Raw genomic sequence first — 15,688 nt, 5'->3', positions numbered from 1 at the left:
GAAGAGTGCTGCTGCCACCTGTGTCAAGGCCCTGGATCTCAGGACGCCACAGTGGCACCAACTTCAAACAACCACTACCCTGTGCCAGAGAAGATCCCCCAGAGACAAAGGGAGGAGAAGTTCCTCTGTCTCTGGGGAGCTCTCCTGAAATGGCTGGCGAGGACTGCAAGAGTTTTCTCATAGCAGCTCACCAACTTCTGCAGAGCCTCCATTCTAAATAAATCTGGATATTCCAAAGAGCGCTCATGCTTGTCCCACTGCTCTGGTTTTGACTGCCATGGGGTTCCTCTCTTCCCAAGAGCTGGCACGTGCTGGGTTTGGATTCAAGATGGGAATGCTGTGATTCAGTCTGGGGTGGTTTGGTTTCTGCTGAGCAGGGCTTGCCCTCTTCAAGGACTTTGCAGTGTCCCTTGGTACAATGCGTGTTTTCCTCTGGGAAGGGATGGATGAGTGTTGAAGACAGAGGCAGTAAATGCATTAGAAAACCTGCACTGTGTCTCTGTCCGTGTTTGTCAAGTGACCATCTACATCCTGGAAGGGGATGATATAATTTCCATAATTTTTTTTTTTTCTTTCATGTATTTAACAAGTCAATTTTTATTGTGCCTCACGTTTTTGGCCACCTTCATCTCCAGCTGAGCTTTCACTGCACCAAATTTCTTGCTACAGTGGCAAGAAGCATCTCTGTACTCTTCTCCTGACCTTCATTCCTTGTCCTCTACCCATCCCATCCCACCCCAGGGAGCAGGGACCTTCCTGGGGCAGATCCAGGAGGATATCCAGGACCATCCCAGCCTGGGATGGGTGCCAAGGAGATCCAGGAGGGTTCAGTGTCCAGCTCTAAGTCCTGGGACACCCTGTGCCGTGTTCCCAACAGCCCTGATTTTCAGGAAGGAGCCTCAGCAGCCTCCCGACCATCCATGGATTTTTCTTCCTGGAATTCACTGTGGAGCTTGTTTCTGTTTTCCTGCTCTTTCTGAGCTCCTGTCAACATGGCATGGAGCTGGAAGAGGTGGAGAGGAGAAACGTCGGTAATGGGAAGACAGAGGGAAATTTCTGGGGAAAAGGGAGACACACACCCCTAACGGTGGCTGCAGAAAGCTCCACACGATCCAGCCTGCCCCAAAACCAGGGACAGCCCTGGCTAAAATCCAAGGAAAACACTGCTGAGGATCCAAGGAATCCGAGCCATGATCTGTGTGGAGAGTGTCCCTGACAGGAGGAACGTGAATGGAACCGAGCGAGGCTGGGGCAGGAGGGTCAGGACGAGCAGAGAAGGGGGGCCCATCAACATCCTAATTTACTGCTCCAGAGAAAGAAAAATTCCCAGCTTTAATTCCAAGGAGGATAATTTAATATCTCCTTGGCATCTGCAGATCTATGACCTGAATCCAGTCATGAGTTTCCTTCAGGTCTCCACCCTTGGGACCAGTTAAACAGATAGTGGGGTTAAACTCTTTCCCACTTGTTAAATCTGGATCCTCCCATTCCATGAGGGACTTTTAATTGTGTCCCTCAGAGAATCCTTCTGGAGTAGAACTGCTGGTGTGAAATGAACGGGGACAGGGAGTGTTGGGTGAAGAACAGACTAATGTGATATGGGAATGTGTCTCGCTGGGGATCCAAGCCAGCCGAATTTCACCCAGAAAAAAAAGAGGGATTAAGTTCAAGCCTTGGGAAGCATTTGTTTAAGTTGTGGCAAAGAGAAAGGGCTTATGGCAGTTAAAATGTTAATCGACTCACCCCTTACAAGGTTATGTTTCTAGAATGTTCCTGGTTCTCTCCTCTGATTGGTTGTTATTTGTTGCAGTATTTTGCATATTTCTAACCCCAGTTTGTGGTTGGACCCATGCCCTCAGACTCTGCCCTCAGGCCTACCCTATATATTTTTGTGTCTGCCCGTAGTCCCAGTCTTTGCAGTTTGTCCCTATACTGCGCACGGTTTATGGGCGTTGTCCTTATTTTATTTCTCATTAAAGTGTTAATTTTAGGTGGACACAAACTCCATCATACCCTTTCATTTTATTTGTACCTCAATTCCCTGAAGTCAGAGATCCCTAAAGTATTAAAGGTACTGGTTTTCAATAGGATAACATCCATTTAATTCCCAGTAAGAGGCACAGAACTGGTTTTGAATTCAAGTTCGGATTCAGCATGGGAATGTAGTGGACAGCACACCGATGGTTTCCATGTTGCTGAGCAGGGCTTGTCCTGTCCACGGACTTTGCAATCCCCGACTGGACAATCCATGTCCCATGCTCTGCCAGCCAGGAGGTGACACCATCACCGTACCCCTCCTCATCCCCGTGTCCTATTTAGACAAGAATCTTCCTTCTCCTCGGCTCCAGAGGGTGCTCGAGTGCCCACAGGGAGCCCCTTCCTGGCTCCCGTGGAACTGGTGAGGGCTGGGATGATGCAGGGCCGTGATGTCACAAAGGGGTTAAGCTCTGGTGTGATGCAGGGCTGTGATGTCACACAGCTGTGCTGGCCACAGCACTGTGACATCACCGCTCCAGCCCTATATAAACCGGGCCAGCCCCCGCAGCTGCCAGTGCAGTCGCCATGGGACGTGCTGTAGCCATGGGTGACGGTGGCGTCCTGATGCCTGCCCTTGTCCTGCTGCTGGCCGCTGTGGCTGTCTGCTGGGCCGGTGGCCAATGGAAACCACGGAGGCGGCAGACGAGGAAGCGCCCCAGGGTTAGGCCCAGAGGCCCATGGAGGAACCGAGCAGCCCCTGAGGCTCCCAGGTTCTCCAGGCCTCGGGCCACCCCTCGCCGGCGGCCAGGTGCTCCTGCAAGCCCCCTGGAGAGCTCCTGCAGCTGCGGTCCCTGCATGGCAGTGGCCCAAGAGCTGCAGGAAGCGATGATCCAGCACTGGGCACGCAATGGGACATCTGTGCCGCTCTTCTTTGGGATGTGGCTGGCGTTGTGGAAAGAACTGGAGAAGCTGATGAGGTGAGGCCACCTGCCCTGCTGTGGCTCGCCCAGCTTCTCCAGAAGCCGCCATCCCTTCAGGAGGCTGCTCCCAGCAAGATTGGACATCGGTGGGAGAGCCTCAAGCTATGCAAGGATGGCACAGCAGAGAAGACCCGCCATCCGTGCAAGAAGCTCAGCCTGTCAGGGAACGTCCATGGTGCCAGGAGCCTCCGCTATCTCTGACAGCCTCCATCCCTCAGAGAGGCTCAGCCAGACCTGTCAGCCTGCAGAAGGTGCAGAGCCCAGGGACAGGTCTCCCAGCTCCCTCGGACCCTTGGTCTTCGACAATACGGGCGCATCCCTGAGCACTGACATGGCCAGGGAAAGCCCGCAGGTCCAAGTGGGAGCCCAGCCTGATCCAGTGGAGCCATCTCAGGAGCAGGTGGAGGAGCAGCAAGTGTCCTGGAGCCAGCAGCTGCCGGACCACAGCTCCCAGGTGACGGTGCTGGACGTGCCAGCTGGCAACAGCCCGTGCCTGGTGGAGGAGACAATTCCCAAGGGACCAGGGAGTTTCCTCCATCTCCAGGAAGCTGCTCCCATAGAGCCACCAACTACCAACAAGGCTTCCGTACCAGCAGGTGAGACCTGAGGAGCTGACTGAGGCTCCCAAGGGGCTCTGGAGGGACATTCCCAGGCCAGGCCAGGGCCTCTGAGAGCAGCCTAGAAGCAGGTCAGAGCAAGGTGGCCGGCGCTGGCTGGGGCCGCTGCACTGGCGGGCACTCGGGGGGTTCCTGGGAGCATCAGGCCCTGTGATGGAGGCATTGTCTCCTCCTCACAGCCCGATGGCACCTGTGTTCCACTGGAGATCGTGCTGATGCTGAAGGTGTGCTCTGGCTGCCGCAGAATCATCCAGCTCCTCGACTGGTTCCAGCTGCCTGACAGCTTCGTGCTGGTGATGGAGCGTCCGGAGCAATCTCGGGATCTCTTGCGCATCCTGCAGGAGCAAGAGTTCCTGAGCGAGGAGGAGGCACGCTGGCTTTTCTGGCAGGTGCTGGAGGCCGTGTGGCACTGCATCGCCTGCGGCATCCTGCACCGGGACATCAAGCCAGAGAACCTCCTCGTCAACCCGGAGACTGGCGAGATGAAGCTGATGGACTTCGGTTGCGGCACCTTCCTCCAGGAGCGGGCCTTCACAGAGTTTGCCGGTGAGCCCAGAGCGCGGGCCCTGCTCCCAGTGCCAGGCACTGCATGGTCCCATTCCCTCCTGGGCCGTGGGGTGCGGCATTCAGCCGGCTGCCGGCTGCCCTGTGGCACGGGGCAGGTGCTGTGCCCCAGGAGCCGGCTGCCGGCCCTGCCGACAGAAAGGGGCTGCAAAAGCCGGGCCCCGGCTCCTCGGCTTGGCAGGCCCACAAGGCCTTGGGCTGCTCTGATGGCGTTCTCAGCCTTCCAGAATGGTTCCTTGGCTTTGGCCGATTGTCAGGGGGAGGCAGGCACGCCTTGGGGGGAAGTTGTGGCCATGGCTGCAGTCCCTGCCTCTGGCAGGAGGCTGGCACCAGGCTCTGGAAGGCAGCAGCCTGCGCCTGAGCAGCGCCGCCCGTCTCCCCTAGGAACACGCACGTACTGCCCGCCCGAGTGGATTGGCCTGCGCTGCTACCACGGCGATGGGGCGACCATCTGGTCCCTGGGCGTGCTGCTGTTGGAGATGGTGTGCGGGTTCCTGCCCTTCGAGAACGAGCGTGACACCGTGTTGGGGCAGCTCTTCTTCCCGCAGGAGGTCTCTCCAGGTTGGTACGCGGCCTGAAGCAGGCAGGCTTTGGCAGGTGGCACCGCACAGTCCAGCCCGGCCCTCCCGCAGCTGCGTGGGATGTCCATGTGCCCTCAAGGGCCGGCTGCAGCAGGTGGCCCGTGGCAGGCTGGGTGTGGCACGCTTGGCTGAAGGAGGGGACGCTTGTCCTGCCGTGCCGCTCTCCCGCCAAGGGCAGCTCCCAGCACACACAGCGTGGTCCGGCTTCTGCAGGCGCCGGGAGCAGCTGGGCAGGAGCCTTCTGCAAGTGAGCGCCGCTTTCTGCCTTCTCTCCCCAGAGTGCCAACATCTGATCCGCTGCTGTTTGTCCAAGCACCCCATGGACCGGCCGGTGCTGGAGCAGATCTTCTACCACCCTTGGGTGTTGGGCGGGCATTTCTGATGCCTTGGCGCAGCCTCTGCAGCACCCAGTTCCCGTGTCCCACGCAGGACTGAGGGCCCAGGAAATAAAACAACCCAAAACCCACTGCGGGCCTGGAAGTTTTGTCCTGGTTAGCAACTTCAGCTAAGGGAACCTCTTAGCAAAAGGGGTAATCAGAGTGTTCTCTTCAGCCTTTGTCAAGATTTTGGTGCCTTTCCTCCAGGGTGTCCCTCAAAATCAGAGGGGTGTGGAGCCTGCACCAGTCCCCCCAAATCGGTGGGAGACAGAGACTACTCCCAGGCCCCTCAAAACTGGAGGAGGATGGAGACTATCCCCAGGCCCCCCAAACTGAAGGGAAATAAATACTTGGCAACCCAAAATAAGAGATGGATGTAGCCCAGAGCATCCCCCAAGTCAGAGGGGGAAGGGGAGACTGCCAGCCCCCCCAAAGAGGAGGGGAATTGTGCCTGTGCCAGCCCCACAAATTATAAGGGGACAGAGAACACCCCTGGCCTGGCAAAGGACAAAGAGCAGCCGGGGGCTGCCAGGATGGTGACAACACTGGCACCCCCCAAATCAGAGTGGGACAAAGAGCCCGCACAGGCTTCCCAGAAGCAGAAAGGGGGCAGCAAATATCCCCTGTCCCCCTAAGTCGGAGGGGCACAGACACAAAAGGCCCCACAAAAAGAGCATGAGGAACCAAGAGCACTGCTGGCCCCACAAGGGTAAGGAGGATGGAGAAACTCCCCATCTGTCTTTGTTTTGGAAGACAGGTGTCTGCTAGGGAGGGCAGGGGCCTCCCCTGGAATGAAAATGTAGACCCCCTCCCTCTGAATTATTATAATTCTGAAATCAAGGGGCTTTCAGGCAGAGATCTGAGGATAGGAATGACAGTTCTTTATTAGTATTTATAACCAGGCAAACAAACAACAATAACTACAGCATTAAGAGGAAAACAGAACCAGGGGCCCCGTGACAGCTTTCTCGGCTGAGATGGGATGGAGGAGAGGCTTTGTTTCACAAACCCCCTCGGGCGGGCAGTCCCGGTGCTCCTGCAGGGCTCTGAGGAACACTCAGCTGGAACAGCAGGGATGAGCTGAGATCCTGGGCCGGTGGCTGAGGTGGATCAGCAGCTCCGCGGCGGTGCCTGGCACTGCCACACGTCCCGGCAGGACAGGGGGTGCGAGGCCACCAACAAAGAGGGAAGAAGGAGAAGAAGCAGCAGCTCCGTCTGGGGGATGGCGAAATTCCCTTCTCCCCACCGCAGCAGCTCTGCACCAAACGTGTCCTTCTCTGAAGCTGAAGAAAGCCCCCAAACTGTCCCCATCCTCCTTTTTCCTGCCCCCTTCCCCCCCTGGGCCAGGCCGAACTCTTTGTCTTTTGTCAAGCACCCACCAAATACCCACAGTTATGTTGTCTCCCCAACTAATGGGTAAAAATTCCACAGGCAAGCCAGAACTAAAAAGAAAAGGGACTCCTAACCCTCAACAGGGTGTCTTAATCCCTCTTAGAGTAAACATTACCAATTAAATTCAACTTCATGTTTAATTGCAGAAGTGGAAAAAATGTTCCAGAATTCTAAAACTACTTTGAAAACTATGTTATTAATATGGAAAAAGGGAAGAAACATTTGGGGATTACTTCCTACTAAAATAATTCTAAATGTTTCAAAAAATTTCTAATTTTTAAAAATAAAAAATGAAGATAACAAGGTGGGTTCCCCAAGCCCGGCTGCTGCCTGCCCAGCCAAGGCTGTGGCCAGCCAAGCAGCTGTGCCAGTGCTGCTGGTACCAGCCAGACCCCAGAGCAGAAGCCCAAAGGTGTTGCTCAAGCTCTGCCTTGGCAGGAGGGTCCTGCCTTCAGTCCTGTCCAGACACCAGGGCCAGCACTTTCAGGGACAGAGGGTCCTGTTCTGGGTGGTGGCCGCACAGCAATAAGCTGATAACGCAGCTTTGGCAAGGAAAACAGACACGGGCTTGGAGACTCAGGAAGAGAGGTGCAGTTCTCCCTGACTGAGTGTAGTGATTTACATTCACACTGTTATAAATGCATATCATATTATTGGCTTTTTGCAAATATTATAAGGAATGTTATATGTATAAGATTAGAAAATCTAGCTGTATTAATATGGTTTCCTTTATTTCTGTTATTGATGAAACCTAGAAGTAGTGGTATAATACATATATGTTAAGCTTTGGCATAGCATTAAAACAAAAACTACTTTAGCTTGTATAACCCAAAGACTGCAAAACATAGCTGGAGATGCCCCCTACATTCAGAAACTATCTTATCCAGATGAAGACAGCAGTGACCAGAACTCTGGGGGAGGAATTTATTGCGTTTCTGTTATCAGGAAATGTAAATCTCATTGGCGCCAAGAAGATTGATCTATTGGGAAGGGGGCAAGAGAAAACTAAACAGAAGAACACCAAAGATCCTAAGAAGAATGTATGAATATGCATGAGAATTTATGGATATGTAGTAGGATTCTGTTTTTAAGGGACAATCTTTTGTCAGTAAGGTGTGCTCTCTTGGCTGAATGCAGAGACACCTGGCCGTATCTCTGTACTTTACTTTATTTTTAGATCCGAATTATCTTTTCATTAAACCTTGAAATTCTATAAGAAAAATATGTGAACCTCGTTTTTCATAACACTGAGCTGTTTGGCCGGACATCTGGAGGTGCAGAGGCGCTCCTGTAGAGAAAGAAAGTGGCTGAGGCCCCCAGCTGCCGCTGGCACACAGGGACCCTCCTGCACAGCAGGGCCCAGAGCTGCCAAGGCTCCCCAGCACGGCTGGAGCTGCTGGCACAGCTTGGCCCAGCTGGACAGCTGCCCCTCAAGGCCCTGGAGAGCAGGGGATGGCTCTGGGCAGGGTCCCTGGCCAGGAGCAGGCCCCAGAGCACCTCTGCCTGTCAAGGGAAATCTCGTCCCCCCTCTTTCTCCTGCCCACCTTGCTTTGCCTCTGCCCGCTGCTCCTGGGGCTGCTCTTGGCCAGGCAGCCTCAGTGGCAGCCAGCACTGGCTGCAGCCCCAGCGGGCTCCCCAGGACAAGGCCCAGCAATTAAGAGGCCAATGGAAGCCCTGGGCAGCAGCAGAACTCTCAGCAGAGTGTTTTGGGCAACCAAGGACTAGCCACAAGTCCACAGCAGCTTCACTGGGAATGTTTCTTTTCTACAACAGACTTTCAAAAGAAGCTGTTTGAGGGAAAAATGAACGAAACACTCACCGTTTTGTCTTCCAGACATACCAGATTCCAACACAGCATAAAATGAAGACAAGCACCAAACAAAGCAGGCCTGCCATTAATTCTAGCCAACAGCGTGTTCCCTGACAGAAACCTCTTCTGATGCCCTTCTGGGAATTGGGAACACGTGTTGTGCCGGCTGCATCTGTGGGAGCAATGGGCAGCGTGAGGCCTGTGCTGTGCTCCACTGCTGAGCTGGCAGCACGGTGGGTATGTCCAGGATATTCCCTGTTTCCCCCAGAGCTGGGGCCTGCAGGCACCTTGGCACCCCTTGGCACAGGCTGTGCCACCCAATAAAACCCAGAAAGCTGAGAGGGGGACCTAGGGACAGCACAGCTGCTTGGGCAGTGACTCCTTCCAGGGCCACGGGCCAAACCCATCCCTGAGCAGCCACTGCCACCCCTGACCCTCCCTGCTCTGTGACAGCCCCCCCAGCCCAAGGGGACAGAGCCAGGCCCTGTCAGGGGCCAGTGCAGCCCCTGCCCAGTTGGGAGCCAGGGCTGGCTGTGGCCCTGGGCTCACAGCAGGGCTCCCGCTCGGGGCTGCTCCTGTGCCTTGGGCCTCTGGATGCTTAGGGCCAACTCTGGGAGCAGCTGCAGTGGGATGGACACTGGTGCAGGAATCCCGATTCCCAGGGGCTGGGAATGAGCTCCAGAGGCCTGGAAGCCGAGGCACCTCCAGCTTTGGCTGCTCCCGGGCTGTGCAAGGAGAGGCCCTGTGGGAAGAGCTGCTGGCACACAGCCCCACCGAGGGCTGAGCCCAGCACAGCAATTACCTCCTGTGCCTGGGCCTGTGCCTGCAATTGCCTCCCTTCCTTCAGGAAATGCCGCCTTCCATAGAGCCTCTCTGTCCATCCCTTGAGAAAGGAAGAGGCACAGCTGGATCAGATGGAACCATTACATAGCAGGGAAGTGGCCTCTTCAGGAGGCAGTGCTTGTCAAAGACATGGAAGAGGATCAGGAAAAGGCCCAGGCTCTCTCCTGTCCAAACCACCACCTCTCCTGATCTGCTCAGAGACCAGGAAGTTGCAGAGGATCTCAAGGTGTGCATGGGCCATGGTGCAGTTTGGGTTCCCTGTCTGCTGATGCCAAATGCCTTCCTGCAGAGGCTGGGCAGAAACTGCATCCAGGCCAGGCTGGGAAACAGCCCCGCAGGGCTTGAAAGCAGCAGCAGGGCAGCGAGGCTGCCATGGATCCCTTCCCATGGTGCAGGGCATGGCATGTCCAGAAAAAAACCCTGACTGCTGCATCTCAGGAAAAGCTGAGGGAAATGCACCCACCACGCCCTTTGAGCAGTTCCTTCTCTATTTCTTTCAGGATATGGTGTGACTCAAGTGGTTCTTTCTGTCCTGTGGCTCTGTTCTTCCCTCTCGGAGGACCTTAACAAAAAATAGTTCCATTTCTCAGGAATGGATCCCAGAAAAGCAATGCTCAGCCTGTGGGTACGGCAGGGACACACCACTCACCCCTGCGATGGGAGCCGGGCTTGCGGGCAGTGATCAGCAAAGGAGCTGGGAAAGTCCTCCCTGCAGACACACCTGTAACTCAACAGCCACAGAAGCTTCTGTCACCTGCTTCCTACCAGGTTGTCAATGATTATTCCTCAATGGGACACTGAGAACATACCTGCAGGAGGCTCCAAGGGCTTCAAAACTTTATCCAGCCATTCTAATGGAGAATCCTTTCTGGGAACCTCATCTGGAAGGGAGCACAGATCAGAACCATTCCATGGTGTACTGGGATCCCCTTCTGCCTTAGGGAACTGGGCACTGCCAGGGGGTTGGGTAAGACCATGGGAGCCAGATGTCAGTGGACATGGAGGAAGCTGTAGAGGGGCCTGAAATGCTCTGGGCTGGCTCCTGGTCACTCTCAACACTCTTTCCATGCTCTGTGCAACATCCCTGAAGGGTGGGCGCTCCCCAGCAGCAGAGATGGCAGCTCAAGCCTCAGCAGGGCTCAGGCCCAGAGACACAGCAATTACCTCCTGGGACTGTGCCTGGCATGGCCTCCCTTCCTGCAGCAGAGGCTGCCCATGAGCCACTGCTTCCTCTGGGAAACGCTGCCTTCAGCACAGCCTCTCCATCCACTTCTGCAGAAAGGGACAGCTGGATCAGATGGCAGCATTCCCCACTGGGCGAGGTGGCATCTTCAGGAGGCAATGCTTGCCAAAGACTTGGTTAAGGACCAGGATATCATATAAACTTTTGGGATTGGCCAGGGCCCTCCTTTCTCCAAACCAACACCATTTCTGATCTACCCAGAGACCAGGGAATCCTACAAGACCTCAGGGTGGGCATGGTCCGTGCTGCAGTTTGGGCTCCCTGTCAGCTGATACCAAATGCCTTCCTGCAGAGGCTGGGGAGAAGCTGCAGCCAGGCCAGGCTGGGAAACAGCCCTGCAGGGCATGAAAGCAGCAGCAGGGCAGCAAGGCTGCCATGGATCCCTTCCTGCTGTGTTGGGCACTGCGTGTGCAGATGTGCAGAGAAAGCCCCTGGCTGCTGAGTCTCAGGAGAAGGCTGAGGGACATGGACCCACCTTGTCCTTCCTGCAGAATTTTCTTCAGCATTTGCCTCATGGGTTTGGATGGCTCATGGGGTTTCATAACTCCTGTAGCTTTGGTATTTCCTCTTGAAGGACCTTAGAGGAAAATAATTCCATTTCCCAGGAATGGATCCCAGAATGCCAATGCTCAGCCTGTGGGGTCAGCAGGGACACACCACTCACCCCTGTGATGGGAGCCAGGCTTGTGTGCAGCAACCAACCCAGGAGCTGGGAGAGTCCTCCCTGCAGACACACCTGTAACTCAACAGCCACAGAAGCTTCTGTCATCTCTTCTGATCTGAACAGGCAGCACTGAGCCACAGGAGCAGTGAGGGGATCACACAGGGTGAGGGCACACACGTGCATGGCTCTGTCCTGGCACCTGCAGCGATGCTCTCCTGGCCAAGCCTTGGGCTCTGAGCTGGCAGCTCTCCCAGGGGGAAAGGCCTTCACCTACCCTCACCATCTTCCAGAGCCTCAGTCCTGGGTGTGGGTTGGGAAGCCAGATCACCTTCAGCAAGAGGCTTGGCTGAAAAAAGAGGTAGGACAGAACAGCTCTCGTGGCTCTGTAGGAGACCCTCAGGCTCCCTGGGGCTGGCAAAGGAGCCATGCAAGGCACAGCCCCGGGACACAGCCCTGGGCCTGGCCCCTTCCCTCTCTGCTCCTCTCCGTGGCTGCACAGAGCACATGGAAGGAGACACTGGCATTGCACATGGGAAGAAGATTGACAGCTAAATGCTCCTTCTTCCCACTGGTAGTGACCTGTGGGATCCCTCAGGGCTCTTGAAGGGAGCAGGGCGAGGTTTCCAGAACCCAACAAGCCTGAGATTATGTTAAGAGATATGGCAAATGCTCTTGCCACCTTGTCACTTTGTGTTCTGTCAGTAAAGGGAATAGAAGAACTTGCCTCCAGCATTCTCCAAGATATTCAAAGTATCATTCAGTAGCACTTCCAAATAATTGAGGTTGAGTTCCAAATCTAGAAGGGAGCACAGATCAGAACAGTTTCCATGGTGTGCTGAGATCCCCTTCTACCTTAGGGAACCGGGCAGTGCAAGGGAGTCGCGCTAAGGCTGTGGGTGCCAGATGTCAGTGGACATGGCCACAGCTGCAGAGGGGCCTGGGGGCTCTGGGCTGGCTCCTGGTCACTCTCCACCCTCTTTGCAGGCCCTGTGCAGCATCCCTGGGAGAGGTGGCTGGAGCAGCCCAGGCCCCACTGGGGCCCTCTCTCTGCCACAGCTGAAAGAATTGTAAAAGCAATGGGGAAGAACTACAGCAGGCAGTGCCACAACTGTCCCTCAGGCCCTCCCTCCCTCCTGCCCACGTTCTGCTGGGACAGCTCTCCCATCCCACAGGGACTGGGCCAGGCTCTTTCAGGATACAGTGGAGCCTTGCCCTCCCCCTCTGCCTATTCCCCACCATGGGCACCCCTTTGCAGCTGCTGCCAGGATTTGGGACCTGTCTCCCATGGAGGGACCCCAGCAGGACTGCTCAGTAGCCAAGTGCCCTGAGCCTGCTGGGGATAATTCCACTGGGCTGTGCTGGTCTTGTCCGGGCTGTGCCTGCACTGCCAAGCAGCAGAGATGGCAGCTCAAGCCTCAGCAGGGCTCAGGCCCTGGGGCACAGCAATTACCTCCTGGGACTGTGACTGTGCCTGGCATGGCCTCCCTTCCTGCAGCAGAGGCTGCCCATGGGCCACTGCTTCCTCCGGGAAACGCTGCCTTCAGCGCAGCCTCTCCTTCCGTCTCTGGAGAAAGGAAGAGGGATACATGCATCAGGTGGGGCTGTTTGTTCCCCAGCATGAAGGTGGCATCTTCAGGAGGCAATAGTTGTCAAAGATATGGGTAAGTTTCAGGAAGGCATCCAAACTTTGGAGCCAGGCCAGCCACATCTACCACAAGACTGGGAAATTGCAGGGGATTTCAGGGTGTGCATGGCCCGTGCTGCAGTTTGGGCTCCCTGACAGCTGATGCCAAATGCCTTCCTGCAGAGGCTGGGGAGAAGCTGCAGCCAGGCCAGGCTGGGAAACAGCCCTGCAGGCTGTGAAAGCAGCAGAGGGGCAGCAAGGCTGCCATGGATCCCTTCCTGCTGTGCCTGGCACGGCGTGTCCAGATGTGCAGAGAAAGCCCCCGGCTGCTGAGTGTCAGGAGAAGGCTGAGGGACATGGACCCACCATGGCGTCTTTCCAGATCACTCAGCCTCTTGTCTCCTGTAGGTTTGTTCTCCCCTCTAGGAGGACCTTAACAGAAAGCATTTCCATTTCAGATGAATGGATCCCACAGAACCAGGGCTCAGCCTGTGGGATCAGCAGGGACACACCACTCACCCCTGTGATGGGAGCTGGGCTTGCGTGCAGCAACCAGAAAAGGAGCTTGAAACATCCTTGCTGCAGACACACCTGTAACTCAACAGCCACAGAAGCTTCTGTCACCTGGTTCCTGCCACGTTGTCAATGATTATTCCTTGTTGGGACAGTGAGAACATACCTGCATGGGGCTCCAGAGGGAGAAAATCTTCATGAAGCCAAGCTGCTGGAGAAGCCTTCCTACCACCCTCATCTGGAAGGGAGCACAAATCAGAACCATTCCATGCTGTGCTGGGACCCCCTTCTGCCTTAGGGAACTGGGCACTGCAAGGGGCTCAGGTAAGGCCGTGGGAGCCAGATGTCAATGGACATGGCCAAAGCTGCAGAGGGGCCTGGGGAGCTCTGGGCTGGCTCTGGGCACTCTCCACCCTCTTTGCAGGCCCTGTGCAACATCCCTGGAGGGGCAGTGGGACCAGCCCAGGGCCCCTGAGGCCTCTGTCCCTCCCACAGAGAAAACCCTCCCTAAAGCCCTGGGGAAAACCATCCCCAACGCTTCCCAGGGAGAAGGGAGCACTGTCCCGGGAAAGGGGACTGAGGCCGCGGGCTCACCTGCTCGCCGTGCTCGCCACGGAGCAGCCTGGGCAGCCCTGTCAGGCAGGGCCACTGCCAGGAGGAGCAGGAGGAGGAGGCGCAGAGCAAAGGCCATGGTGCCTTGCCCACTGCCAGTCCTGCAGCTCTTGCTGCCACCACTGTCCTGACACCGCTGTCCCAATGTCAGCACCGCTGCTGCCGCCGCCGCTGCTGCCACAACAGTCGTGGTCAAGGACTGACTGCTCGGTCCTTGTGGTGCTGTGCAACCACGGGGCTCTGGGACCTCTGTGACCTCAGAGCCTGCTGTCACCTCAGCCTGCTGTCACCCCAGAGCCTTCTGTGACCTCATGGCCTTAGATGTCTGCCCCAAGTGTACTCCCATCTGTACTAGAGGACTGCTCTGACTGTGAATCTTTGACTTCATCAAAGGGTCATTGCTAAACAAAACCTTGGTTTTGCCTGCTGACATTGCTGGTCAGGCGCTGTCCCAGGAGATGCTCTTGATGGTTGCCTCTTTTCCTGGGCGTGGCACTGGAGGAGGTCCAGGCCCAGGTGATGCCACTGAAGGAAATGTGCCCTCAGCCCAGGGATGCTCAACACAGACTCCCCCAGCCCCTCGGGGCCCTGCCTCTGGTCACAGCAGCCCCTGCCTGGCTCCTGCCTGCCCACACCAGGGTCAGCCCTGCCTGCTCCTAGACATGGAGCTCAGCCAGGGCTGGTGCTGTGTGGGCTTTGCTGGTGGTACGAGCCAGACACTGGGGTGAGAGCTCCATCTCTTTATTGGAACAGAAGAGCTGTGCCGGGCCCTGCCCTGGCAGGAGGGACCCACCTTCAGTCCAGGCCACAGAGCAGGGCGGGTCCCTTCAGGGACACAGGGCCTTGCTTTGGGTGGTGGCAGCATCTGCACAGCAGCAAGCTGGTAATGCAGTGTCGTGGTTTTAAACCAGAAACTAACAAAAAAATTACTTATTTTTTGCTGTGAGATATGGATTAGAACAAGAGCAAAACAGGCTTAAAACTTAAAAGGAATAAAGAAAGTTTATTGACAAAATATAAGAATAAGAACACCAGAATAAACTTCCAGAAAACTCCTTTTATCCCCTACTACCCACCATTCTTTTGTTCACATGACAACACAGAGACCAAAGAACCTTGGAACTTTGGTGTCCAGAACAGTCCCTATTTTCGCTAGAGTCTTTTTATCAGTCTTTGTAGAGAAACAGAAGTCTCTTTCTGCTAATCTATAGAGTTTCTCACAAGAAAACTATTTCTGCTATAGTTTTCTGTTGCCCTGATGTCAGCTGCCCAGAAATGATGCTATCAGAGCTCACTCCTCCCATTTCACATCACTCTGAGGTGTGTATGGGCCATGAGTCTAGGGATGGCATTTAAAGGATGAGTTATTCAAAGGCAAAAGTCTTCTTCATCTGTCCTTGTGAGCTCTACTGGAAAACAGTTTTCTCATTGGCTCTCAAGGCCTCAAATTTTCGCTTCACCCTGTTCCAGCACCTCACCGCACCACAATCACTCTACTTTTTATTCAAAATTCACACTTTGAACACTCCATTCCTGCCCATATACTGTGTCATGAATAGGAGTTTTTTCAAGACCTTATTGTCCATTCCCATAGCCTCAAGAGAAAGGTATTTCAGCTCATAAAGCATTTTCTTATTCTCTACCCCTTCTGAAACTTAATTATTTTCTTACTGTCTCCGATAGTTTTATGAAGTCTCTTTACATGTTGATTACTCTCTTTTTCTTTCTCTGGATAAAAAAAATTAATCTGCAAGTCTCATTTGGGTAATGAAAGGATTAAATCTTGCCCAGGCTTTTGTAGGTGGTTCTGTGATCTCTGCTGGAGCAGCGGCTGGAGTTGTCTTCGATAGAAGATTCCTCATGGCTGCTCTGGAAAGTGTAGTCACCGCCT

The 15,688-nt window shown here is 55.0% G+C and overlaps 2 protein-coding genes across 3 annotated transcripts; one reads left to right on the top strand and one right to left on the bottom strand.

Annotated features, from left to right (window-relative positions):
- The first annotated feature begins 3,762 nt into the window (after positions 1 to 3,762).
- Positions 3,763 to 5,101, top strand: LOC147645254 (serine/threonine-protein kinase pim-1-like). The gene is made up of 3 exons (XM_086874762.1): positions 3,763 to 4,120; positions 4,523 to 4,699; positions 4,998 to 5,101. The coding sequence occupies exons 1-3, from the start codon at positions 3,790 to 3,792 to the stop codon at positions 5,099 to 5,101; spliced, it is 612 nt and encodes a 203-aa protein (XP_086730888.1). The 5' UTR covers positions 3,763 to 3,789.
- Positions 5,102 to 7,398: 2,297 nt separating this feature from the next.
- LOC147645253 (uncharacterized) lies at positions 7,399 to 13,998 on the bottom strand. Of its 2 annotated transcripts, XM_086874827.1 has the most exons (14): positions 13,780 to 13,998; positions 13,352 to 13,423; positions 12,499 to 12,612; positions 11,773 to 11,844; positions 11,323 to 11,394; positions 11,049 to 11,120; positions 10,860 to 10,961; positions 10,306 to 10,413; positions 9,951 to 10,022; positions 9,791 to 9,862; positions 9,605 to 9,703; positions 9,101 to 9,181; positions 8,308 to 8,470; positions 7,399 to 7,776 (listed from the first exon to the last, which is right to left on the bottom strand). In XM_086874827.1, exons 1-14 carry the CDS (start codon positions 13,874 to 13,876, stop codon positions 7,728 to 7,730), a joined length of 1,245 nt encoding a protein of 414 aa, XP_086730953.1. In that variant the 5' UTR covers positions 13,877 to 13,998; the 3' UTR covers positions 7,399 to 7,727. The 2 variants fall into 2 exon arrangements, with proteins under 2 accessions (XP_086730953.1, XP_086730954.1); XM_086874828.1 differs by lacking the exon at positions 10,306 to 10,413.
- Between the last annotated feature and the right edge of the window lie 1,690 nt (positions 13,999 to 15,688).

This window comes from Cyanistes caeruleus, unplaced genomic scaffold, assembly GCF_971803275.1.
Source record: "Cyanistes caeruleus unplaced genomic scaffold, bCyaCae1.hap1.1 HAP1_SUPER_30, whole genome shotgun sequence".
Lineage (NCBI taxonomy): Eukaryota > Metazoa > Chordata > Aves > Passeriformes > Paridae > Cyanistes > Cyanistes caeruleus.
The sequence above is the reverse complement of the archived record's forward strand: the minus strand, read 5'-3'. Positions and strand labels throughout refer to the sequence as shown.

Bases quoted from the DNA above. Each gene is read 5' to 3' on its own strand.
- LOC147645254 (XM_086874762.1), top strand. From the start codon at position 3,790: ATGCTGAAGGTGTGCTCTGGCTGCCGCAGAATCATCCAGCTCCTCGAC. The intron at 4,121-4,522 runs GTGAGCCCAGAG...CGTCTCCCCTAG, and splicing joins GGCCTTCACAGAGTTTGCCG to GAACACGCACGTACTGCCCG. The intron at 4,700-4,997 runs GTTGGTACGCGG...TTCTCTCCCCAG, and splicing joins CCCGCAGGAGGTCTCTCCAG to AGTGCCAACATCTGATCCGC.
- LOC147645253 (XM_086874827.1), bottom strand. From the start codon at position 13,876: ATGGCCTTTGCTCTGCGCCTCCTCCTCCTGCTCCTCCTGGCAGTGGCC. The intron at 11,845-12,498 runs GTAATTGCTGTG...GCTCCCTTCTAG, and splicing joins CACAGTCACAGTCCCAGGAG to ATTTGGAACTCAACCTCAAT. The intron at 9,863-9,950 runs GTATGTTCTCAG...GTTGAGTTACAG, and splicing joins GCCCTTGGAGCCTCCTGCAG to GTGTGTCTGCAGGGAGGACT.